Source organism: Crocodylus siamensis, chromosome 4 (genome assembly GCF_052110815.1).
Source record: "Crocodylus siamensis isolate JL-2025a chromosome 4, ASM5211081v1, whole genome shotgun sequence".
Classification (NCBI taxonomy): Eukaryota; Metazoa; Chordata; order Crocodylia; family Crocodylidae; genus Crocodylus; species Crocodylus siamensis.
Genome location: NC_143398.1, coordinates 191,326,127 through 191,351,237, shown reverse-complemented (window position 1 = coordinate 191,351,237; position 25,111 = coordinate 191,326,127). Strand labels below are relative to the sequence as shown.

General features: G+C 40.8%; 1 protein-coding gene across 4 annotated transcripts in view; it reads left to right on the top strand.

Moving 5' to 3' along the window:
- The window catches only part of PMS1 (PMS1 homolog 1, mismatch repair system component), an 83,072-nt gene that overhangs the window by 32,684 nt on the left and 25,277 nt on the right, over window positions 1-25,111 (top strand). For all 4 annotated transcript variants that reach the window (XM_090045244.1, XM_090045243.1, XM_090045242.1 and 1 more), the window contains 4 exons: window positions 11,363-11,479; window positions 15,772-15,894; window positions 18,184-18,327; window positions 24,143-25,053. In XM_090045244.1, coding sequence (XP_089901370.1) covers window positions 11,363-11,479; window positions 15,772-15,894; window positions 18,184-18,327; window positions 24,143-25,053 — 1,295 coding nt within the window. The remainder of the gene's footprint in view (window positions 1-11,362; window positions 11,480-15,771; window positions 15,895-18,183; window positions 18,328-24,142; window positions 25,054-25,111) is intronic.

The following is a 25,111-nucleotide window of genomic DNA, read 5'->3' as shown; positions in this document are numbered from 1 at the left end:
AACCAAAGGCCATCACTGAGTAATAAATGAAAGGAAAGTGAGAACTCTAGCTTTTGCCTCAGTGTGGGTATAGTGTGCAAAGAGTCCAAAACATTTAAAAGTGAATGTCTAAGGTTAGGTATTTATATATATTTAGCTACCTGCACATGGCAGGTGCTGAACATATTTGGAAATCAGGGCTCGCCTAAAGGATTTAAGTCTTTAAGTGCACCAGTTGGGAATCCCCACAGACTCCAAAACAGTGATCCTCAACCAAGTGCCATGAGGTCCTTGTAAGAGTGTCACAGGGTGCCATGCAGTATTAGGTTCATTACGTGGGTAAACAACTACACGATTTACAAGATAAACCCAGATTTCAAATCCACACCGTCAGAAATATTCTGACCTGTTGTCATCTTTCTATGCTCGTTACGACAGATGAATTGCTCTATTATTTTTCCATAATCAAAAGAGTGAAAGCTAAGAGCTGGTATTTTCTGAGAAGTATTTTGAGTTTATTGCGAGAGTGTCTCGAGTATAAAAAGGTAGAGAACTACTGCTCTAGAGCATGCTGTTGTGTTACCACTTACTAAACAGTGGGTACTGTGTTTACTTTTGAAGAAGCTTTCTAGAATTTATCTTGACCTTTAGGCAGTCTAGTTTGACTTGTCATACTGGTTTCTTAGTTTATATGAAGAAATAACAGCTCTTCCTGTCTGTAGCTTATTTTGTAGTAAAGTAAGGAAAAAAAATATATGTATCTACTTACTCTTCCTGGCATTTATTACTGTAGTATTTTTATAAATTACTTTCAGAAATGGGGAGTACTTGGCTGCTTTTGTTTCTGTTCAGAATGTTTTGTTTTCATTAGTAATAAATAATGAAACACTTTGCAGGTCAGCCCTTGAAGTACTATAGCTATTTTGACAACTTGGATTAGTTAGTGCTCCTTCTTTTTATGAAGGTTTATCCTGCCAAGACATTCTTTGAATACTGATAATGTTGATCTTCTTGCCAGTATGGTTATGTTAGAAAGAGGTATTTTTCTTCTTTCATCACCACGTTCCTTGAAAGCATATTGAATAATGAGACAGCCGAATGGGAATAATTTACAAGAGGATTCAGCGAGTTTATTTAAAGTTAACATTATCTGGAGAAGCACTAGGAACGTTCCAGTTAGCTACTGTTGTTTAAACAGTGTCAAACGCTTTCACCCAAAATGCTGTGTTCCAGCCACCTTTAATTTCCTGTTATAATTGACTCGTAGCTTTCTCATAATCATTGCATCTAAAAGCAGTGCCAGGTTCTTCTTGCCTATTTTAAAAACCGTAACCTCTAGTTAAATTATTAATATGCTTGGGAAATATTTGTATTCAATTAGGCTTAGTGTTTGTGAAATTCCTTAATGTGTTGAAAGGAAGGCAGTATGTATAGGTCATAATGAGTATTTCATTCCAGGCATCTGTTCCCCCTCCTATCCTCCACAACTTCTAAAAATGAGAGAGTCATGTTTTAGGCTGCATTGTTTTAGATGCAGCACTATTGGTGAAATTATTGAGATGATGTTTGCTATAAGCTCCACTGCCCCACAGAAATGTTTTGGAAGCAGGACCAAGCAGCAAGGGAGTGCAGCTAGAGCTGTGATTTTTAAGTAAAGGGTTGAAGAGATGACCTTGCTCCCAAACACAGCTTAGTAAGTGAATGGCTTTGGGAATCAAACTGCTTTGTAAGGGAGCAATCAGTTGGAGTATCAGGGCAATAAGTATCACTTTGCATAGTATCACTTCTGTCATACCTAGTCTTCTTTCTGGATCTTTCCCCAAGTAAACTTCACCCATACCTAAATCTAGGGCCACAGAATACAGATTTACTACCTTTCCCAATTCCTGTATCAGAGAAACCTGCCTAAAGAATCAGATTAGTTCTTTATATTTTTAAAATGCAACAGTCAGCAGTTTGGTCCCAGATAGTTTAACGCCTGACTTTGTCTTGATTTTTGGAGGTTGGGGGAGTAGGAGCCAAGAGAGAAATTTGAACTCTGTATGCCTCATCTGAAAAATTCATGTTTTTGGTGTCTCGCTATCTGGCAGTGAGCTTTATGATAGCTTTACACGAATACTGTTGTCCTTAGTTTCCTACTGTTCATCCTGATGCAGTATAAACCTGAAGTCCCTCCTTTGAGTCCAGAAGTGTCCAGAGTTCATAACCCTAGTTTAAAAAATACTTATTCTTTTTAATTAATTTAAATATTGCTGAGGTCTTTGCTTCAATTACATCATCCTATGGCAAGAATTTCCACAATCTAAAGATGCGGTATGAGGGGAAATTATTTCCTCTTATTAGGTTTGATTTTGCTGCTCTCAGTTCCATTGCAAGAACTCTAATTCTCATATTACACAAGTTAGGGCTAGATTTTTAAAAGTATTTAGGCACCAAACTCATTGATTTGTCTAAATACCATTTATAGTCTGATTATTGGTGAATGAAAATCCTTCATCTATCATTTTAGTGTTTATTTTGAATATTTTCATCATGACTCTTTTCTAAGATTAACTGTAAATTTTCAAAGTTCAAGGCCTCTTTGCAGTCTTGTTGCCTGTCTCTGTCTTCTAATTCTGCAGTTGCTTTTCATTTTTTTGAGATAGGGTGACCACAGTTGAATCCAGTATTGCAGATGAGGAAAAGCTATTTATTTTAATAATACTGTTATAGTGTTTTTATATATTCTATTCCATTCCTTTCTTTGTGCATTTGATCATTTTTGTTCACTTTCTAGATTCCTTCCCTGCGTTACACGATCTTGAACTAAGCTCCAAAACATGAGTCTAACAATGTTGAATTAGGCTTCTAATAATAATAGCCTCAAAGAATACAGTGGAATTATGATGAGTGGGTGTTCATAAACTTAATGTTTGGCTGAATTCAATATTTAAAATATATTATTTTCTCAGGACAAATGACAATGTAATTATATTGGCATAACAATAGAAATGCAACTGTTAATTGGACCACATATTTAGAGTTCCTGTTTAGTAAAGTTGCCTCTTCCAAAGGTGCAGTTTACTGTTTTATTTTCCTCAATATTTTTGTTTTGCATTTTGTTTATAATGAAGGTACGTACATCTGTCTTTTTAACCGCTAACAGAGTAATAGCTTTGAATCACAAGCTTTTCAAAGTTCTGTATACTTTGGGAAAAACTCCCATTGACTTAGTGTGCTTTGGATCAGGCAGTAGAGAAGTATAGAAAGTGGGGAATTGGTGCCTTATGATTGGAATTTTTCTTTTGAGAAGCAGATCTTTTGTATGTGTGCTTTGTAGATTTGTGATCTTCATGCATAAAATCCTTCTAGAAGCACTTTAAGGCTGAAAGCATTCTTCAAGATAAAAGTAGGAGATGTCAGGAACCCAGCTACAATATGGTGATCCCACAAACTCTACATTTTATCCTCAGTTTCCAACTTACTGTTCTTTTTAATTCAGAGAGAATTCAGGTTCTGTAAAGGCGCTTTATTTGAAGTATTACAAACCGCATACCAACAGAAGTGACACATCCTCTACACTTGCAATATAGGCTTCCTTAGTACTTTCCAGCCAGTGAGCTGCAATCCTGACCTGGAGAGTAATTTAGTCTTTATGTTCATTCACTCTTGAGTATATTTGCAGGATAGGCAGAGAGCTAATTATGGTGTTTTTTTGTGAAGTGGACACCTGTCCACTAGAACATATACTGAGACCATCAACTCATTTTACATCAGCAACTGAACAGCTGTCAGATGGTAACAACTTTCGATCACTACCAACCTGGGCTGAATTTGAACTGGTGACCTAGAGGTGAAATGCTCTATATCCTATTACTAATTCCTTGAGGCCTCTGGTTTCCCATCCATCACAGTTTTCAAATGACAGTGCATATCAGAATTCTCTTAACGATAACTGGCTCGAAAACACAGTATGTATTTCAATATCTAATACGTGCTTCAGGTTTTTTTGTATGTTATGTGCTTAAGCGAGAGATTAGTAGAGGAAAACAAGAGCCTGTTATTGTCGTAACTTCTTGGAAGTGAGCCTTTTTGTTAGTAAAGTTGTGCTCTTGCAGTTGTTTTATTACAGTGATGTTTTGTGTTGCTTTGATTAATAACTACCAAAATGAAGTGTTTTGATGCTTTTAAAAATGACATTCAATTCTCAGTTTCCAGTTATGCCATCCTGTAATCTTACTGGTTTTTATGTGTTTTTTCATGACAAGAAAGTTAAATGAAATCTAGTGTAAAAACAGTCAACGGTAGTTTTTATTTGAGTAACTCTGCTTCAGAATTGGCTATGACGTGGAATTGGCCAAGGGAATTCTCTCTCTCTCTCATTTTACTGTGTAATAATAAAGAGTCAGTCTATGGTATAGTATCTCTCTGTATGAGAAGTGGAAACTTACTTGCAGACTTCCTTCTTTATTCTGTCATGGGAGTAGTTGCTCAGCCACCCACATTAGAATAGGTTCAGTAGATCAGTCAGAACTTCTTGCAGCTTCCTCCTAAAATCTGTGAATCCTGAGGCCCCTGTTAGAGAGCAGTGCTGTCTACGTGGAGCTCCCTGCCCCTGCAACGCCTCTCAGTTCCTCTTGATATCCACCTTAACAGCTTTTTGACAGCATGATTCTCAGGCCTCAAGTTGTCAAGGGCTTCTCCAACACCTGCTTCTCCAGAATGCTTCCCTCTTTATCAGGAGGGTGTGCTCACATCGCAAAGGAGAAACCTGAGTAACTAGTGCTGACTTTGACAAAGTCAGCATTTAACTTTACTCAGGAAATCCCTAAGGATTGGTGAACAGTGCATGCAGCATTGACTATTTTTTCAACCTTGAACATAGCATGTCCCTGTCCCACGTACACTAACTGTTGATGCCTGCTGAAGCAGGTGAGGGGTTGGTGTCTGGAGAAGGAATAGATGCCATGAATTTCTCCGTCCTTCCTATGGAATAGGTAGGACATTGGATTCTTAAGGAGTAGATTTAAAGTAATTGATCTAAGTTGAAAGTTTGGGGAACAGATTGTCTTTTTCTTCCATCTAAAATGTAAATGTTTTCCACTGATTTCTCTTTCTAATAGATGATTGGGGAACAGAACACTTTTTGTAATTTTCCATTTGATTTTAGAAAATGCACTAGTTTATAGTGTGGAGTAAATAAGGTAACATTAATAGTTTTCAAGAATACGATTATTAACGTTTTTATCTTTGTGACTTTTTGAACTGGGCTCACAGCTGTTCTTCCCCAGAGAAAATGCCTGCTCTTACAGCTAGGTGTCTTTATGTACTGTAAGCAAAAGAACTTGTACACGCTGCAAATTTAATAGAGATTGCTTTTTTCATCGTTTCCCATCCAATGAATGCAAATTCTAGATTTTATGTTAGGGTTAAGGTTGCTGTTGTTTACACGTGTCCATTTAACTACTAATTTGTGATGTTTCAGTTGAGTTTGAGTTTCATTGAAATCAACTGGACATAAATTTGTTCTGAAGTGTAATTATCACTTTTAAGGGATGGCCCAAATAGACCTGCTTTTCTGAGGTAAGGCCTACAGTACTAAGGTGGTAGTGCTTCTAGAAACACCTATGCCAGATGGAGAAGAGACCTACTAGCATTGTTTTGTAGTGAGGTTTTGTATTATTGAGATTTTATTTGTATAAAATGTACTGCAGTGTACTTCAGTATAGTTAAATTGGGGATTGCTGTGTAGCTGGCTGTCTGCCTATGAGTATGTTGTTACTTTTCCAGAATTTTCTTCTGACCATCTTCAAGTTCATTTTTAATTTCTGCTCTCACCTTTTAGTTACCTTTTGCATTAGAGTTACCATTAGCAGTTTATAATACTTTGCACTTAGACAGTGTCTTCACAGCAAATGATATACTTGTCCGTCAGGTGAGGGGGGGAAAAAAGAAGCTATGATCTATACAGACATTGGGTGAGCCAGCTCACACTAACGCCATTAGTTTGAATCGGCTATTAGATAAAACTGCCAAAAGGCCCCACTGAAGCACTGCATCTATACAGATGGTGTGGAGCCAGGTTAAACTGACACACTTCTTCTTCCGTTAAAGCACTCTTTCCCTCCTCCAAGCCTTGTCTGTCAGCACCCTAACGGCTGCTCCCCGGGCCACCGCCACTCTCAGGAGAGCCCATTAATTGGCAGCCTGTCCTCTCCCTGCCTGGGAAGGGGGCAGGCTGTCAAGTGATAGCCAGGGAAGGTTCCCATCCAGGAGGATGCCCCCAGCCCACTAGTCGGCTGATGGGCAGGAGGGGGGAAGTCTCTCTCATGGTGGGAACCCTCCTGGTTCTCTCCCACCAGAAAACAGTCGGTCCCATTCCTTGCACTTCTCTGGGCTGACCTGGGAGCAGTCAGCCACTGCAGCAAGTCTTCTGGCTTTTGCCACAGGTGCACAGCCTGCCTTGCCCCGTGCTGCTACAGGCTGCCTCAGAGCAGTGTGGGGCCAAGTGGCGGCATTTCACAGCAAGGGTTTTGAGCCTTGTCACTGTGCCTGGCACCTTGTCTCAGCTGGCACTGCTCTGGGTCAGCTGGGTGGCTTGGCAACAAGGAGAAGCCAGAAGGATCCAGGAGCTGGATGTGCGGATGCTTTCCCCAGCCTCTCTGGCTTTTAAATTGCCTCCTTCACTGCCTCGCTAGGCAGTGGAGGCGGGGGAGCAAGGGAGAAACCAGGGGGAGCAAGGGAGAAACCAGAGCCTGGGAGCCAGGCTGGGGAAAGCCTCCATATGCTCAGCTCTCATCCCCTCCAGCTTCCCCTTGCCACCCTGACGCTCAGCTGCTGGGGGAAGGGTGGAGGCAGTGATAACTTACAAGCTGGAGGGGCCAGGAGCGGGGCTTGGTGAAAGTCTTCCCATCCCAGCTACTGATGTCCACTAGCTTTTCCTTGCTACCCACCACCCACCTGAGCAGCAGGGCAGCAATTGAAAAGCCAGAGCTGAGAGTACCTGAGCCCTGCTCCCTGCTGCCAGCTTTTAAATCGCTACCATGCCACTCACCTAGGCAGTGGGGAAGCTGGCAGGAGTTGGCAAAGCCATCTTTCCAAAACCCAGGGACTGCTTGGTTTGAGAGAGGAGTCAGGGAGAAGTGGCTGCTGCTTCTCCCCTAGCTTCCCCCTGTGCTTTCTCAAGACTGGCATGACCCTGGCCTGGCTCTACTCCTCTTGGTCCCTGGGAGGAGTTAAGCCAGGGAAAAGTTTAGACATTAGTCTCCTGGGAGAAAACTGTCCCTGATTTAACCCTGGTTGTTCCTGGGTTATTTTTCTCCTGGAGCACCCATTTTCACTCTGGGCAGAAAAAGCCTGAACACCTGTGCACTTTTGGTTTCTACAGAACGATGATTCTTCTGGTATGAGCTCAGTGCCTGTACATAGCCTTAGTCTGTGTGTATAAGTACTAAAATGAAGCAGCAGAAATATATGACCTTTGTGTGAATTTTTCCTGTGTATATTATAGACCATATAAAATGTGTGTGGTATTGAGAACATACACATATAGAGATGTATTAATCTCCTATGTATGTGAAATGGGTATTAAATATGGTATGGCTTTTTATAGGATCTAATTCATATAATGCCCCTCAATGAAGCAGGGAGGGAGGCAGGATATATTTGGCCACCTCCAACAAAACCTAAGATGGTCTGTATGTAATAATATATCTTTGATTAGGGTGTTTTTGCAGTGTCATCATACTGACTAGAGTCAGATTCTTATTTGGCTCATCATAGACACCAGGTTTATGTGACCTAGAAAATATATGGGGTGTGTGTATGTGTATTTTTAGCACAATTTAAGGGTATAACCAAGGTTAAGAAAGGACCAGGAAGCTTGCAGGAAAGTTTTTTTTTTTTCAAAAATAAGGAAATGTGTTACATTGATTCTTAATAGCTTTGATTATTTTTCAAAACTTGCTGGTGCACTTGGTGAACTTTAGAAAATAAATTGCTTTTAATTACTAGATGGTTGTTACATAATGGGTAGCCAGTTCTAAAAATGAATCTACCAATCTATTGTGTGATTTCCATCCCCCCCCATGCAAGATAAGAAGTTGGATGACTGCAGAGTGAGATCTTCAAGCTAACATATAGTTGTAACTTATTTCAGGTTTGCCTCCAGGTCTTAATCTAATGTTGGAGAAATAATTGGTCAGTAAAAACATGCCCCCGAATTATTAGTAATCTCCACCACTTTTACAGAATTTGCATTTAGTAGGTTCTCATGTTCCACATCTTTCCTAAAAGTAGCTTACAGAAGTGATCCCTTCGCGGTTATGGATATCAGCCATTCAGCAGGTCAGCCAGTGTAATAACATCCTTGCATTAATCAGCAGCTAAGATTTATATCTGTACCTGTGGCATCACACTAATATAACTTAAAATAAACAGTGTGATGTTTTTATTAGTCATGTCACAAACATCTTTCTCAGCTTGCTCATAGGCATTTAATTTTAAAATATGTCCAATCAAGATAAATTGTTTGGCAGTTTTGATCACTTAAAATAGAGCTATAATTCAAAAGAGAAGTGGTACATAGTGTTGTTTTGAACAAGGAACTCTTAAGTAAGGGACAGATTGTCTCATCGCACTAAACTGCTTTTGAGGTTTATGGCAGGAAGGAGAGGATGGGTTGGGTAGTGACTGGAAGACTTTCCTTCTTCCTCCATTCAATCGGTGAATGTTATGACTTCAGAGGCACTGTTGCATCCTGACAGCTCCACTGTCCACAGTGCTTTGCAATTAGTGGTGTGGTAAAAACCATGGTTCTGTGGAAATTTTTGATCATTATGAATGTGGTTCTTCTAGTTTTGCTCCCTGTGAACCAGACACTTAGGTGAGACATCTAGACACTTTAGGTGAGTTAGATTAGGCTGCACCAAAAAGTCCAAACATTTAGCAAGACAGATATTCAGTTGGAAATATTGAGGAATAGAGGCCAATTTATAGACTTCAGTATTTGTGGTCCTGGAGCCTTAAAATTACAACTGTTCTGTAGAAAGAGAGCATCATTTTACAGGGACTTGGTGTTCTCCACCGGAATTCACTATCCAAGGCGAAAAAATACTTGGGAGGATAGGTGTGATTGTAAGGCTCCATATTACATTTCTTGAGATTATAAGTGAACAAAGAATATGTATACACCACTCTTGCATAATATCCTACACTGGAATAATGTGAACTCACTTTGGATTTATCGAATTCCTTTACATAATAAAATATACTTTAAAAAACAACAACACTGTAATGCAAAGGAACTGCAAATGAAACCAGACATTTTTTTTAATCTTTTGCTTATCCTGTGGTGCTAAAGCACTTGAAATATCGGACACTGAAATACTCTTAGATCTACTGTTTGATGGCTGTGTAAGAGGTTTGAACTTTCAAGGTTACTGGATTTAGCCATGTAACTTCCCTTAATTTGATGGCAGTTGTGTAGCTAAATCTCTAAATGTGCTTTGAAAATCTCTACTAATGTATACTAGTCTGCAATTGGTATTGCCAAAAAATGGTCTGAGATGTGATGGAGCTCAAGCTATTATTGTTTGCAGGGTGAATGGCCTATATTGAAAAGTATTTCACCTTTTACAAGGGACAGGGCCAACCAGTGGCATGTGTGCCACAAGAGGCAAAGGCAGCTTCTGTGTGGCACGTGACAGATCAGGGACGGGACAGGGACCACAGTGGCAGATATGACAGGGACCAGAAAGCAAAACAGCAGATTGGGCAGGGGAAGAGGATTGGAGTGGCACTTGGGGGGGTGCAGGGCTAATTTGTGGCACACTGGCCAAAAAAGTTCGCTTCCATTGTTTTACAGCACTCTACACCTATGCAAGTCTCACTTCCCTGAAACAAGAAGAGTAAAAGAAATACAGAGCTTGTTAAAGTTGGTAGCCTGTAACAAAAGTGAAGAGGCTTAAAACTAAATTTAAAGCTCTGATTTTAATGTATGCCTTGTTTACATGCTCCCCAAATTTGTGTGTGGGGCAGATGTGAGCTGAGGCTCTTCACCCTGCTGCCATTGCCCCAGGAACCATGTGAAGCCATGTTGTGCCAGCAGCTGCCACACAGGCAGGGGGCATGCAGCATGGCCAGCATGCAGCTCTGTGGGCTAAGGCAGCAGGGCACAGAGCCCCAGAGGGCAACCCACCTCAACCCCACACACAGATTTGGGGGACCCCTGCCCCCCATACTTCCCCTGAGGGTGTACACAAGGAACAGGGAGCCAGGATCCCTTGCACCTCTGGACGAGCCACCTGTGGGTCCGTCCCACAACCCATCCCAGCACGGGGACCCCATTCGCTCAGGTTGCAGCTGGTCATCTGTGTCTATCTATGTATTCCTCTACCCCCTCCCCTCTCCTTCCCACTCCCTCCTGCTGCAGCTGCCTGGAGCCCACACCTGTCTGCCCTGTGGTCCTTTACACTGCCATCGCTGCCCTGCTGGGTGGCTTGGAGGTGGCGGTGATGGCAGCAGAGTGGAGCCCAGGTGCAGGTTCCAAAACCACGTGCGCAATTAACGCATAAAAAAAATTAACACAGGAAGCCATTAACACATTAATCGCGCATGTTAACTGTGATTAATTGACAGCCCTAAAATTAATACATTTTTCATAGACTTCGTTGAGCCTGGGACTTCACCCTGGGTTGCCTATCACAGTTGAGAATTTGAACATCTGAATAGCAAGGTTATTAATAGCCATGCCTTTTTAATCCATCTATCTCAATGCATTTTTTAAAGTTCTGAAGAAATAACTATAATTGCCTCCTTTATACAGAAGGAAAGGCCAGAGCAGTAGAGGGTTAAGTGATGGACACTGAGTGTAGTTAGGAACAGAACACTAATGTACTGATTCCCAGATAAGTGATTAATCCTTTGCTTATTATATGCTTTGCATTGCCTACACCCAGATGCTAGCCAACATGTATTAAGAGCCCCAGTCTGTTACAATTACACCTATAAAAACCCACTGACCATGTAGCGTATCTGAGGACAGAATTGGTCCATAACATATTCTTTTTGCTGATTGCACAGAATTCAATGCTTGCACAAATCCTATTAGTAAAGTTGCATCCATGATCAATTAACTACTTGGAACAGATGCCTTAATTTTCTGACTACTTATTTAGACTAGGAGTAAGGTTATATGAAAAGACATAGCATAAAGTACCATAGCATATGTTTGTTCACACTGGCAGTTGTGAATACAAGAGGGTCAAAGTACAGAATGTTACATATACCATATAAGCGTGCACTTGCGTTTATAAGTTCGTAGGCATGTAATGTAGGAGATTAGTTGAGTTCAACAAATATAAATATAATGTCAAAAATTTGACTGTGTGCCATTTTGTTTTAGGCAGTTATTTGGCAAAAGACCAGGGTGTCAGATCACAAAATGGCCTTTATGTCAGTTCTGGGAACAGCCGTTATGGGCAGTATGGTACCTTTTCAACACTGCTGTGAAGATCCTGAGGTGAGTTTAAAATTATTTCCTCCACCCTATTTAAAAAAAAAAAATTGACACTAATAAAGAATTAACTTCAGTACTTAACAAAAAATTCTTTAAAAAGGGGGCAGAACTATTAAATCATTTTAATCAAATCAAGCGTAAAATTTTGTTCGTTTACTGATTTGTGTTTAATATGTTTGGTGATCAAAAATGTACTCTAAGAATCAGCTAGTCAGGACTCATGTACCACTGATCAAATGACAATAGAAACAGTTGTGATAAACACAAAATTACTGCTCACTCAGTGCTCTCTTGTTTTAGGATTCTTGGCCATTGGTTAGAGAGGTGGTCTAGCTGTTTAAGACTTTGAGCACTGTATAATACAAAATATCTTCAATATTTGTTTAAGGGTAAGTCGAGGGGTTTTTACAGCAAAATTAGAGAATTCTAAAGGAAAATGTACATTTTCTATTAATTTAAAAATTATATTACTTCAGTTTCAAAATCTTCTGCATTTTTCTATTCCTGCTGAAATTAAAAGTAGTTTTACCATTTCAGTCCCTCTTACCTAATATCAGAGTTGTTTTGACATGGAATTACTCTTCTTTATCTTGGACTATCACGTGCAGCAGTGTCTCATACCACCATTCTCTGTTAATCATTAATTTTGCTCCTTGTTTTGCACGTCTAAAGTTTGACCACAATAGCATAAGAATCATTGTCTAAATCATGGTCTGTACAGTACAGGGGTGGGCAGTTATTTGGGCTGGAGGGCCACTTAATGAGTTTTGGTGAGCTGCTGAAAGCCACAGGCACACATGTGCAGGCACATGCACACACACATAGGCTCCCTGTAGTTCTTCCTGCACCCCTACCCCACCAGCCTCTCCCACTGCACACTTGTGGCCTGAAATGGTGTCTGGGAAAACAGCTCAGCACCAGCCCTTCCTGGCTTGGCCACATACTGGGGACTCAAGGTAGAGGAGGGGATGCAGGGAGAAGGGGTCAGGAGCTGGGGTTATCTGGGTCCATCTGGGGCAGTCCTGTGCTGTCTTTTAGGGCTGTGTGAAGCTTTGGTCACTGATTTGATTCGGCCTGATTTGGAGGCTGAATCTCCAAATCAAATCAGGAGACCCATTAATTTCTCTGAAGCCTCTGATTTGATCTGGGGAGATTCGACATAGACACAGCTTTCTGTTTTTTCTGCATACCTCAAGGTACCAGGCAGCTTGTGAATGTTAAGATGGTGGGACAGATGGAGCATCCCACAGGAGTGCAGGGGGTGTTCCCAGCACACTCAGTGGCAGACGCGGAGCACACAGGGGACCCTTCCCTGCCCCTTGACTCAGCACCTGGTGTCTCCTGGGTCGGGGGGGGGGGTACTGGGGTCCCCCCACAGCCTACTGTAGAGCTGGGGGGTGGGGGATGGCCCCCACACACTTGGCGGCAGACCTGGAAGTGGATCAAAAGTACTTCTGGTCTACTTCTAGGTTTGCCACCGAGAACACGGGGGGGCCCCCCCCATCACGTACCTGTGGGATGCTTCATCCACCCCAGCATTGCAGCATTCACAAGCCACGCCTGGTACCTCAAGTTATAGAAAAAGAATCTAAAGCTGTGTCTATAGGTCGAATCGCTGATTCTCTGAATTGGCGTCGAATCTTCAGATTCGGAGGAATCAAATTGGGACAGTGATCCAAATCAGGCCAAATCTGAATCAAATATGTCCTGCTTCACATACACCTACGGTCTTTTCCCACTTCCCCCTGAACTGTCTTCCCCACCCTGACTCCCCAGCACATGGCTGGCCTGGCCAGTGCTACACTATGTTCCCGCACCTGTTTTGGGCCATGTGGGCACAGCTGGGGTGGCTCCTACCTGACCTGACCACATGCTGGGAACTTTGGAGTCGGGCAGGATCCACTCCAGCTGTGCCCACATGGTGCAGCCTGAAGCAGTGAGCGGAAACACAGCGCAGCACTATGTTAGCGGTTCCTGTGCCCCTATCAGGGCTTGGATAATCCACAGCTCCTGGCCCTTTTTCCTCTGCGCCATCTCCACTGTGAACAGGGAGAACCATACTTGAGCCTTGACTCTCGCCAGAGGCTGGGCTGCCTGGTTTGTGACAAGCTGCAGCGTCAGTCAGAGCTGTGCGCACACAGACTTGCTGGGCAGAATCTTGGTCAGGAGCTCAGAGACCCCTGCCTTGGAGCATATGCCAGGGGTCAGGGGATAGGGCAGGACAGGGCAGGCTAGAGAGGGGAGTGGCTCCCGGGTGCTAGGAATGCTCCTGCTGCAGCCGGCTACAGCACAGAGAAAGCCAGGGCGGCCACAGGCTGGATACAATTCTCCTGCAGAGAAGCACCCATAGACCAGATAGAATAATTTGACAGAGTGTATTTTGCCCACTCCATGTCTAGAAAAATGGTTGTAAAACAGAATTTAGCATGTCCGTGTGAATATTATTGTGCTAGTTTGTTCGTGCAGATCCAATCTCTTGCTGAGCACATGAGGACTTTTATGTAATATGTATATGCAGAGGTGTAGGAAGGGCAGGATATCTTAGATTTTGCATGAACGTCTGATGATTGGCTTAGGAACAGCACCACAAAGAAACTGTTGTTGCCTGTAGGCTCAATAGATGTCATGCCCCCCTACACAAATGCCAGGTACAAATATCTATCTAGGTATTCAGTAGGGAATGGAATTAATGGGCAATTGAAAGCTATTTGAATCCACTGGCAGAGTCCGATCTTTAGACCACTGTCTGCTGTGTCAGGGAGGCAAGTATCCATTCCATGCATTTTACAAATTGGAGAAGTGATAGATCCCATGCTCAGGCTTCCTATCTGTCAGATCTGCCCATGTAGACCCATAGCTATAACAAATAACTAGCTTATGTACTTTTTGTATAATATAATCATACAAAATCTACATTAAAATCTTTACAGTTTCAAAGTTGAGCACTCAAAATGTGGGAAACCTTTAATCCCTCTGCTTGTGCATATGTGTTTTGATGCAGTCTTTAATTACAGGTCATGTACTGTTATTCTACAGGACTCCTGCCTCATTCCATGTGTGGAAAGTGCTCTACTTAGTGAAGAGCTAGTTGATATTTTATTTTCTTGTTGTTCAGAATGAATGCCTACATCTTATTTACTGCACACTATTCCATCTTTGCTCAGCAAACAGAATTAATATTCCCTTGTCTTACACATGAGATCATCTTTATTTTCTTTCAATCCACTCCTTATTCACTGCACTTCTTCCAATATATAAAAACAAACAAAACCAGGCTTCAGAAGATGAGGCTCTTTCATTATGCAACACTGATTCATCCCCAGAGCAGGACCAGTCTGAGCACTGAATGAAGTTGGGCCTTATAGAACAATAGAGTTTCATTGTAAAACTTAACACCTGCTTTGTAATGAAAGTGGATAAATTAAGGCTACAATGGCATATATAATTTTGGTAGTGTTGAAGTGATGCTGTTGCCATAGTGGTCCAGGAAAAAAGCAAGAGGCAAAAGAACTTGTGGGTAATATCTTTTATTGGACCAACTGCATGGTCCAATATATGTAATTTTGCAGAATAGTTGATTTTGGTATGTCCTAACTATTGAGAGTGTGACCTTTGCAAATAATTGTTTAACGTAGGTTTTTAGTCTGTCTGTTGTCTAATTTCCTAAATTTTTTAAAAAGCAAAACAGTTCTGTCGTGTAGTTTCATATTGATGCCTACATAAAGGCCCGGAAGGACACAATGACCAGCCTTCACTGAAGAGCTTACAATTTAACTACCAGGCAAGAGGCCATAGATAGATACAGGCAAATGGAAGAGCGCAAGGAAACAATATAACACTGTTTGTCAGCATAATAGGCAGAGGCAGAGGAGGGTCTGGGCTAGGAATTTCTAAACACCTTCTGGAGAGGAAAATAGCTAAAATGTTATTTTTCTCAGTTTCTCTTATTTCTTTTCTTGGGTCTGTTTTGTAATTTTCAAAAGCAATTCACATTTGGGTCATTGGGTGAGTTTGGTGCCACAGTCTGGTATTAGAAATGCTGGAGGATGCAAGCGGGAGAGGAACAGTGGAAAAAAAAACCCTGGTCATACTCTGTTCATGCTTCTTTGAAGCATCTACTCTCTGCTACTGTGAGACACAAGATACTGGAGAATATGGACCTACGGCCTGACACGCTAAATGGAAGTTCTTATGCTCTTATGTTATGTTCACTTCACGAGTGCCCTGTTATGTCTAAGTAAATGTGTTGGAAGACTTCTTTTTTACATCGTATTATGCTTGTTTTACAATTTTAGATATCTCTCTCTGGATTTCTTCCAAAACTTGATTCAGACAAGTCTTTGACAAGTCTTTCAAGTTCAGAAAGGAGTTTTATTTTTATAAACAATCGGCCAGTACATCAGAAGGAAATATTGAAGGTACGGTTATCTGGCTTTTAATTTTCAGTATAATGAAAATAAGGTTATTTGAAGTGAGACCTATATCAAGTCTAACTTTCTGCTCATGATTTGTTATCTAGCATAAATTGGTTGCAATTTTTATTTTTTACTTTTATTACATTGATGTAGTCCCCTCCAAGCTCAGGTTGGCTTACAACAAAAAACAGTTACATTTAGAAAATCTGATAAAAATATTAAAATAAAACAATATGTAATAAAAAAACCTTCCCCACACAGTACCCCCAAATTTAACGCCACTTGCAGAAAGCGTGCCCAAATACCATTTTTTTTTAATCATCACTTCTTGAAGATAACCAGCTTTTGGCTTTGGGTTGCAAGGGGGAGGGAATTTCAAAGCTGAGGAGTGACTACTGAGAGTGACCTCTCATGTCTTCGTCAAATGCAAGTGGCACACAGAGGTTGATAGCAGCTGAATTTAGGGATCACAATAGAACATAGCAAAGGTGGTATCCCTTACGGCTCAGACTGTTTTGGGCATCAAAAGTTAAGAACAGCACCTTGAATCATGCCCAGAAAATTATTGGAAGCCAATGCGAACTGGAGCACCAAAGTAATGTGCAAACCCATCAGAAGGCAGGCCACTGTGTTCTGCCCCGCTGCTGCTTCTGGATGACCAGTATGGGCAGCCCCAAGTTTCAAAGTTCCATTCCATTGCAGTAATAAATCTCAGCTTTTAGATGAATACATCAGTACTTCAGTTTCTGGACTTCAGACATCTATAAACATTTTTATACTTAATACATTAGATTATAGGAAAAACTTCACCCCAAATGTTTTAGGTAAGAAATCTGAAGTATTAAGCATTTCTTTGATGCCAACTCAATAGAATTATCTTCATAGCTTTCTCTAAGAATCCTGCATATCTTTCTTTTTTTAACAAAATTATGGTCAGTGTCAGAAAACAATATAAAAGTCTTAATTCGGTCACATTATTCATTGCTTATCCATGCTGGGCTTCTTGAGCAATATACACATACATTTTAAAAAAAATTTTATGTGTATTTAGTCAAAATGAAAGTGATAGTTCAATAGCATTGGCTAGTGCAGGGCATAGCATAGGCAGAATTTGATACAGTGCAAGTTTCCCCCCTCAGCTGTGCCAGAGCACACCAGTTCTGATTTGCAGCAACATTGCTATTCTAGTTCTGCTCTCGGAGGAGTAACTGAAAGTACTGACCAAATGTATGTGTGTTAGGTTTTGTGATGGACAGAAAGAAATCATTCCCACTTTGGACCCAAAGCTGTCTGAATCCTGTATAAGCTGTGATTTTAATTTTGCATTGTTCTAAGAGGGAAGAAAAAGTGATGTATCACGTAACTGTAGTTCAGTGTTTGCTTAGAAAGCAAGCCATGAGGTTAAATTGTATTTTTCAGCAGTTAATCCATATTTGTCTGTTTTATGAAAGATAGTTTATGATTCCCACCCCCTTCACTGCACTCAGCATGTGCACTTCTAGAAGGATCTTTGATTCTGCATAGAAACACATGGTCCTTTCACAGGCCTACCCTGCTGAGCAAAGTTTAAACCTAAACAGAATGGTTAAATAGTCTCATAGTGGCAGTTTAGATTTATTTTTTTTAACTCTACCAGGACATTAGAGAAACCAGATCCTGGAGGGCATGCATGAAATCCTAAAATCAAGCAAGATTTAAAAGAGGGCTTAACTTTGTTCCAATTATGATTTGAATTACAAAGGAGCCCCAATCTCCGGGAGAGGGTGAGCTTGATCACGATGGAAATTAATGAATAAGGTGGTTTCATACGTCTTTTTTCTTGTCATAGAAAATAATAATATTAATTTTAACATACATGCATATAGGTTCATATTCTCTCTCTCTTTCTCTCTCTCTCTCTTTCTCTCTCTCTCTCTCTTTAATTTAGAAGTAAATGCATTTGGGTTGGAAAAAGTATAAAAAAAAAAAAAAGCATTGGATCTCCTGCCCATTTTGGGCATCAGTTTCAACTCCAACAGTAGCTTTTATTCCAAAGATATGAAATGGAATATGCTTACAATTTTATAAAGCTCAAAGGACCACTATCAGTAGTTTGGCACAGATTCTTTGGGAGATATGGCACAAAGGGAATGGAAATCACTTGCAAATGCCCTTATGGGTAATCTTATATCCAGAAATTCCCAGAGGAACTTTTTGTTAGTGACTCTTAATCTGTATAGTGTAGAATTTTGCTTCCTACCTTTGTATCTGTTCCTTCTGTTGACTACTTCTCTTTGTTGAATTTATCCATAGTTAGTTCGACAGTACTATAATCTGAAGTCTCAGAAAGAGTCCTCTCGTTTGTACCCTGTGTTCTTTATTAAAATTACTATACCTGCTTCTGCTGTGGATGTGAACTTAACACCTGATAAAACTCACGTCTTACTGCATAATAAGGTAATTAATATTTTAATTTTTTTTTACTTTGGCACATACTTACTTTGGCCTTGATCCTACAAACTCTTACACAAAAACTTAACTTTAAGTAGATCAATGTGGGTTTCAAATGCTTAATCGTGCTTAATGTTTAGAATATGCTTTAGGCTTTGCAGAATTATGGTGATATGTAACACACTGCTATTGTAATATAACTGTTTCTTGTGAAAAATTTTAATTCAAATAATTAGTTATTTGATTTAAAGCTGACTTAAGTTGTTTTTTAAAGAATAGTTGCATAGTCTCAAAACATCAAAGCTCCTTTAAGAATCTAACATTCGTTATTTTAAGTCAAGAGTTTACTTCTAGTTTCACAGACCTCCTAAGCTAGTCATAGTTGGTACTTAATTTTTATAGCAACTTTCATTTTAAACAGATTTTGTAGTGACTAAAACTAAGCAGAACTTTTATCTTTTTTGCACAGTTTTGTATGTAGTATTAAAGTATTTGTATCAAGGCTGTCCAACTTCCAAGTGGCTGTACCAGTGAGGGCTGCATGCCCACAGGCCACACCAAGATGAGCCACAGCCTCCCAAAGCCACACACCCCTCCACACTGCTACACTGTACAACAGCAACCCCACTCACTATGCACCACGTGCCTGCAACCCCCACTGCATAGCCACACTAGCATCCTACTGTTGCACCATGTTCCTATGACTCCCCCCTCCCCCTGTGACTGCATGCTTTGCTCCCTCCCTTTCCTGCTGCACTACATGCTCAGGTTCACCCTCAGCTTCCCATGCTGCTGTGCTGCCCTGCCCTTGGGGTGGTGGCAGAAAGGAGCAACCAGAGGAAGGAGGGTCTGCTGTTGCAGTTGGAGTGATGCGGGGAGTCTGACCAGGATCCCAGGGGCTGCAGATTAACTCTTCATGGACTGCCGCTTGGACAGCCCTTATTTATACTAAATGGGCTAGTAGACTAGTTAGATACTGGAAATATTCAAATATTTGATATTAGTTAGATACCTAAAATGTTTATATACTGATGTGAGACCACGGGGAATAGACAGGAAGAATTAGCGATCCTAGTACAGTCAAGTAATTATGAAGTATTTGGGATTACAGAGATGTGGTGGGGTAATTCACATGATTGGAGTACTGTCATGGATGGGTATAACTTAGTCAGGGAGGACAGGTTGGGGGAAAAAGGAGAAAGTGTTTTACAATATAGAAAGAAGATGTAAGTGTGTTCTGACGTGCAGTACAAACTGGGAGGTGGCCTGTTGAAAGCTTCTGGATAAAGGTCAGAGGAGAGAGTAACACAGGGATTTGTGGTTGGTGCCTGCTGTAGGCCATCCAGCCAGGAGGAAGAGGTGAACAAGGCTTTTTAAACAGCTGAAAGAAGTTTCTCTAAACTGCACGATCTGGTTCTCATGGGAGACTTCAGTTATCAAGACATCTGCTGGGAGGGAGACAGTAGTGGAAAAGGAGTCTGGCAAACTCCTGGAGTGTGTTGGGGATAACTTTTTGCTACAGATGTTAGAGACGCCAACTAGGGGGGAATCTCTCCACAACTCGATGCTCAGAAACAGAGTAATTGGTTGAGAATGTAAAGATAAAAGGTAACTTGAGTGATGCTGACCCAAGGCTAGAATTTAAAATTCTAAGGTGAGGAAGGAAGCAGAGCAGCAGAATAAAGATGCTGGAGTTCAGAAAAGTAAACTTTAGCAAATTCAGGTAACTGGTGTGCTGGATTCACTGAGAGGCAAGCCTGAGGGGAAACAGTCCAAGAGAGCTGGCTGTACTTTAAGGAAGCCATAGTAAGGGTGTAGGAGCAAGCTATCCTGATGTGACAGAAGACTGGAAAGTACAACAGGATTAGCCTAACTAGACTGCAGTCACTTCAATGGATTGGTAATTCAAAAAAGAATTCTACAAGTATAAACTTGGTTGTATTACTAGATAACAATATAGGAGTATCACATGGGCATACAGGGAGAAAATTAGGAAGGACAAGACAAGATTTGAGATGCAGCTCACATGAGACATAAAGCCTAAGTGCAGACAATCAAAAAGCCCAAGGCTAGATCAGTTCAATCTTCACAGGCTAGTCTAAGCTGTGTAGATTGAACTGATAAACTAATGAACAGACATTTACTTTTGATTCTGGAAATGCAGCCATATGCCTGCAGTGGCCCAGGCCAGAAGCTAGGGGGTGCTAGAGCATATCTCTTTGCTTAGCTGGAGCCAACAGCTTGAGCAGGTAGCCCGCCCACCCTGCAAGGGGTTGCAGCAGAGGTGGAAAGCATTCTGCGATGTTGGGTCTTGGTTAAAATGAATCTAGAGGGAATCTGGGACAGAAGTTCAATAAACAGATTTAACCTAAATAGTTAAGTCTGATACTATGTCCATCCAGGTTTATTTTAAACTGGTTGTGGCCATTTTGAAAGCTGTTTATGTGCACCGAACTTCTGTTGTGTTACAGATTTGAATTGGTTTCCAATCACTTACACCAATTTATGTACAATTTCTGTCCCTAGCCAAGAGGCAATAAAAGGGGATCCTACGAGTATGTCAAAAGAAGACGAAAAACAAATCAATTATACAGAATGTAGAAGGCAATCTACTTACAGGTGATGCAGAGGAGCCTGAAGTATTTAGCACCTTATTTTTATTCAGTCTTCGCCAGTATGGTTAGGTTTCAGATGACAAGCATGGTTGGCAGCAAAGATAGAAGAGACAACCTAGAGTAGTGGAGGAACAGGTTAGGGATTACGTAGATATGCATAATACTTTCAAATTGATGGGGCTGGATGGGATCCACCCTAAGGTACTGAAAAAATTGTCTGAAGTAATTTTGGAGTCTTTGGTTTTTCTCTCTAAGAGCATGTGGGAGGTTGGGTGAGGCCCAACATGACTGAACAAGGGTAAATACAGTGCCCATTTTTAAGGGAGAGGAGGAAGATCCAGGAATTACATTCAAGGTCATGTTTACTGGTTACTTGGCAATATCAGGAAACGGATCCTCAAGGAATCTGTTGTGGAGCACCTAGAAGAGAACAAGGTGATTAGGAATGGCCAGAATGAATTCACCAGGGCAGTTCATGCCTGACCAACCTGATTTTTTTCCTATGATAAGGTGACAGGCTCTTGGATGGGGGGTGGTGAGCAATGGATGTGATGTACCTTAACTTTAGTAAGGCTTTTTACCTAGTTTCCCTTGATGTTCTCATTAAACATCGGTATCAGAAGTGGACTGGCCAAGTTCACCAATGATACCAAACTCTGGGGTAAAGCATCCACACCTGAGGACAGGAGGGCGATCCAGGCTGACCTTGACAGGCTCAGGAAATGGGCGGACGAGAACCTGATGGTGTTTAACACTGAAAAATGCAATGTTCTCCACCTTGAGAGGAAAAACCTGCAGCATGCTTATAAGCTTGACAGTGCTACGCTAGCTAGCACTACAGATGAAAGGGACTTGGGGGTCATGATTGACCACAAGATGAACATGAGGCTGCAATGTGATGCTGAGGCTAGTAGAGCGATCAAAACACTGGCTTGCATCCATAGATGCTTCTCAGGCAAATCACAGGACGTCATTCTCCCATTGTACTCGGCCTTGGTGAGGCCGCAGCTCAAGTACTGCATCCAGTTTTGGGCTCCACAATTCAAAAAGGATGTGGAAAGCTTGAACGAGTGCAGAGAAGAGTGCACATGATCAGAGGTCAGAAAAACAGACTCATGGTGAGAAAGCTGAGAGCCATGAGACTCTTCAGCCTGGAAAAGCGCAGGCTCAGGGGCGATCTGGTGGCCATCTGTAAGTTTATCAGAGGTGTTCACCAGGATCTGGGGGAACGTCTGTTCACCAGAGCGCCCCAAAGGATGATAAGGTTGAATGGTTATAAACTCCTCCAAGATCGTTTCAGGCTAGACATAAGGATGAACTTCTTTACTGTCTGAGCAGACTGTCTGGAATAGTCTGCCACTGGAGGTGGTTCAAGCACCTACTTTGAAAGCCTTCAAGAGGAATTTGGATGTTTATCTTGCTGGGATCCTATGACCCAGCTGACTTCCTGCCCCTGGGGAAGGGGGCTGGACTCGATCTTCCAAGGTCCCTTCCAGCCCTAATATCTGTGAAATCTATGAAATACAGACAAAACAGAAGTGCTGTAAGGTAGATGCATACATAACTGGTCAGATCATTGAGTAGACATGAACAGCTCATTGTTTAGTTGGGAGAAGGATCAAGAACTACGGTTATGTAGTCTGGGGAAGAGAGAACTGAGAAGGAATTTAATAAGTCTTCAGATACCTGAAAGGCAATTGTGATGGGCTTTTTCCTCTGTGGCCATAGAAGATATGACTAGGAGCAATGGCCTCAAGCTGCAGCAGAGGAAATTTAGGTTGGAGATTTGGAGGAACTTTCTGATTTTAAGGGTCGTCAAGCATTGGAATATGCTAACTATATAGAGAAATTATGGACTCGATTCCCTGGAAGTTTTCAAAAGCAGCTAGGCAGAAACTTTATGGATGGTTTAGGCAAAGGTGATCCAGCCTTGAGCAGGGGCTTGGAGCAGATGACTGGGATCATAGGATCATTATCAGGTCACTTCCAGACCTAGTTTCCTGTGATCCTATGATACTACTAGACTACAGGACGAATAATAAATGGTTTTATAAGTCTTTACTAGTACTAGATTCTGCTGTCACATAAGTGTTTACTCGTGAATAGCAACTTGCATCATGAGTAGTGCTGTGAAATCAATGAGAGAACTTGAATCATGGGTGTTATTCACGATGAATAAAGTGTGGCACAATCTAGACCAGTGGTCCCCAACACTTGTTCCATGAAACAACAAGCACAATGTGCTACAGGTAACATTACAGTTTGCTGTCTCTGGCAATTTCATGTTTAACATTTTAATTTCATGAAGTCATGAGCAACATGTTTCCAGCTTCTTTAGCCATGAATTTGTTGCTTTTGCAGGTTAGTCTGACATGCTTAATGTTGTTTTGATGTAGTTTATATGAGAAAAATATATCTTACACAAAAATAAACAAGTACATGTGGGGTTAATTTTCATATTTAATTTGATGTAAAACTCTGCTTTTACTTTAAAACATTTTTTTAGTTTTCTTCCATACAAAAGTCTTTGAACCATTCTGTGAGTTCACACACACACACACACTTTTGATGCTATGATATCTTGTGTAAAGTTACTTCATTCTGCTTTGATTGAAGTTAAAAACATGCAGCTAGTACATTCTGGGCCTGTCTACACATTCATTAATGCACTTCTGCTACTGCGCATTAAGTTTAGTACCTCTAATATGAGGTACTACATAAAAGTGCATTAGGTTGCCCTAGTGCACAGTAGCAAAAGTGAATGCTTTTTTAGATGACATTTCAATGCTCAGTAGATTAATTCTACTGCATATTAGCACTGTTTTTGATGTGATGCTTTAATGCACAGTAGAATAGGCTACTGCACATTAAAATGCATGTGTAGATGTGTCCACTGAATGAGAAAAAATTATTCATAGTGTTCTAGAGGCTTAACATAATAAGGAAAGCACTATGTGTTTATTCTGTGGAAATAGAATAAATAAATGGAGCAAAAGTACCTATAGTGAAAAATTTAGGGTTAAATTATTGATTAGTGAATTTTAAAGTATTTTAAATAGTATGCATTACTACCTAACATAAAATAATGCAAATAAATATATCTGGACTAATTTGTAAAATACAGTGAATAAAACAGTTTAATTGAACCATCTGTCTGCTGAAAAATTGTCCTATTGCTTATGTGGTGTTTTTCCTCTCCCTCCTAGGAATCTGTACTTCTTGCTGTTGAAAATGTGCTGATATCACTATATGGGCCGCTACCTGCTGCAATATCTTGTGAAACTAATAAAACAGATGTTACCTCAGTGGATGTGTTTGATAAAACAGAACAAACAGATGTGCTTGTTAATGAAGTGGAACCATCTGGAAACAGTTATCTGCATGCTCATACTTCACTTCTTTCCTTCAATAATGGCATGCAAAATGGTCAAGCAGGAAAAAACACAGAAGTCTGCTTAAAGCATCAAACATTGTGTAGCAAAAGCACTCATGGTATCCTTAATAAGGGAGGGCTTTCTGGATCTGATATGCCCCAGAGTGATACAAATCAAGACAGTTCTATGAATAATGTATCATGCAAGGAGAGTCCAAATAGATATATAGTAACATCTGCCCTAGATGGCAGTACACTAACAGACACTCAGTGCATAAATGCTAGTGAGCATCTTTTGAAAGCAGATCACTGTAATGAAATAGGAAGAAGTGATGAAATTGCAGTCCCTAAAGATTTACCTAACATCTCTGCTGATGACTGGAGCATGGGGCACGCACTTAAAAATTACATGGGAGAGAACCTAGAGCCTGTAAAAATGTTGATGCCTGAAATTGGAAGAGTAACAAATGAACAAAATGAAAACACTGATGATCAAAACCAAGATCAGCAGAGCCCAAATCAAAGTACAAAAAAACCTAATGTGGTAAATGATAAACTGGGACAGATAGTGGCCTATGATTTAATTAGTAGTCAAATAATAAGGAAACCCAAGTCAGCAATTGCTCTTTTCAGCCAAGAATATCGTTCTAAATTGTTAAATGATAACCCAAAGGCCAACGTGGAGGAATTGATGCTGAAAATTGAAGAAAAATGGGAGAAACTGAATGTAGAGGAGAAAAAGAAGTAAGTTTCCAGACTTTGCATTTGACCTCTAAACATAATAGTTTCCATTCTGGGTGAC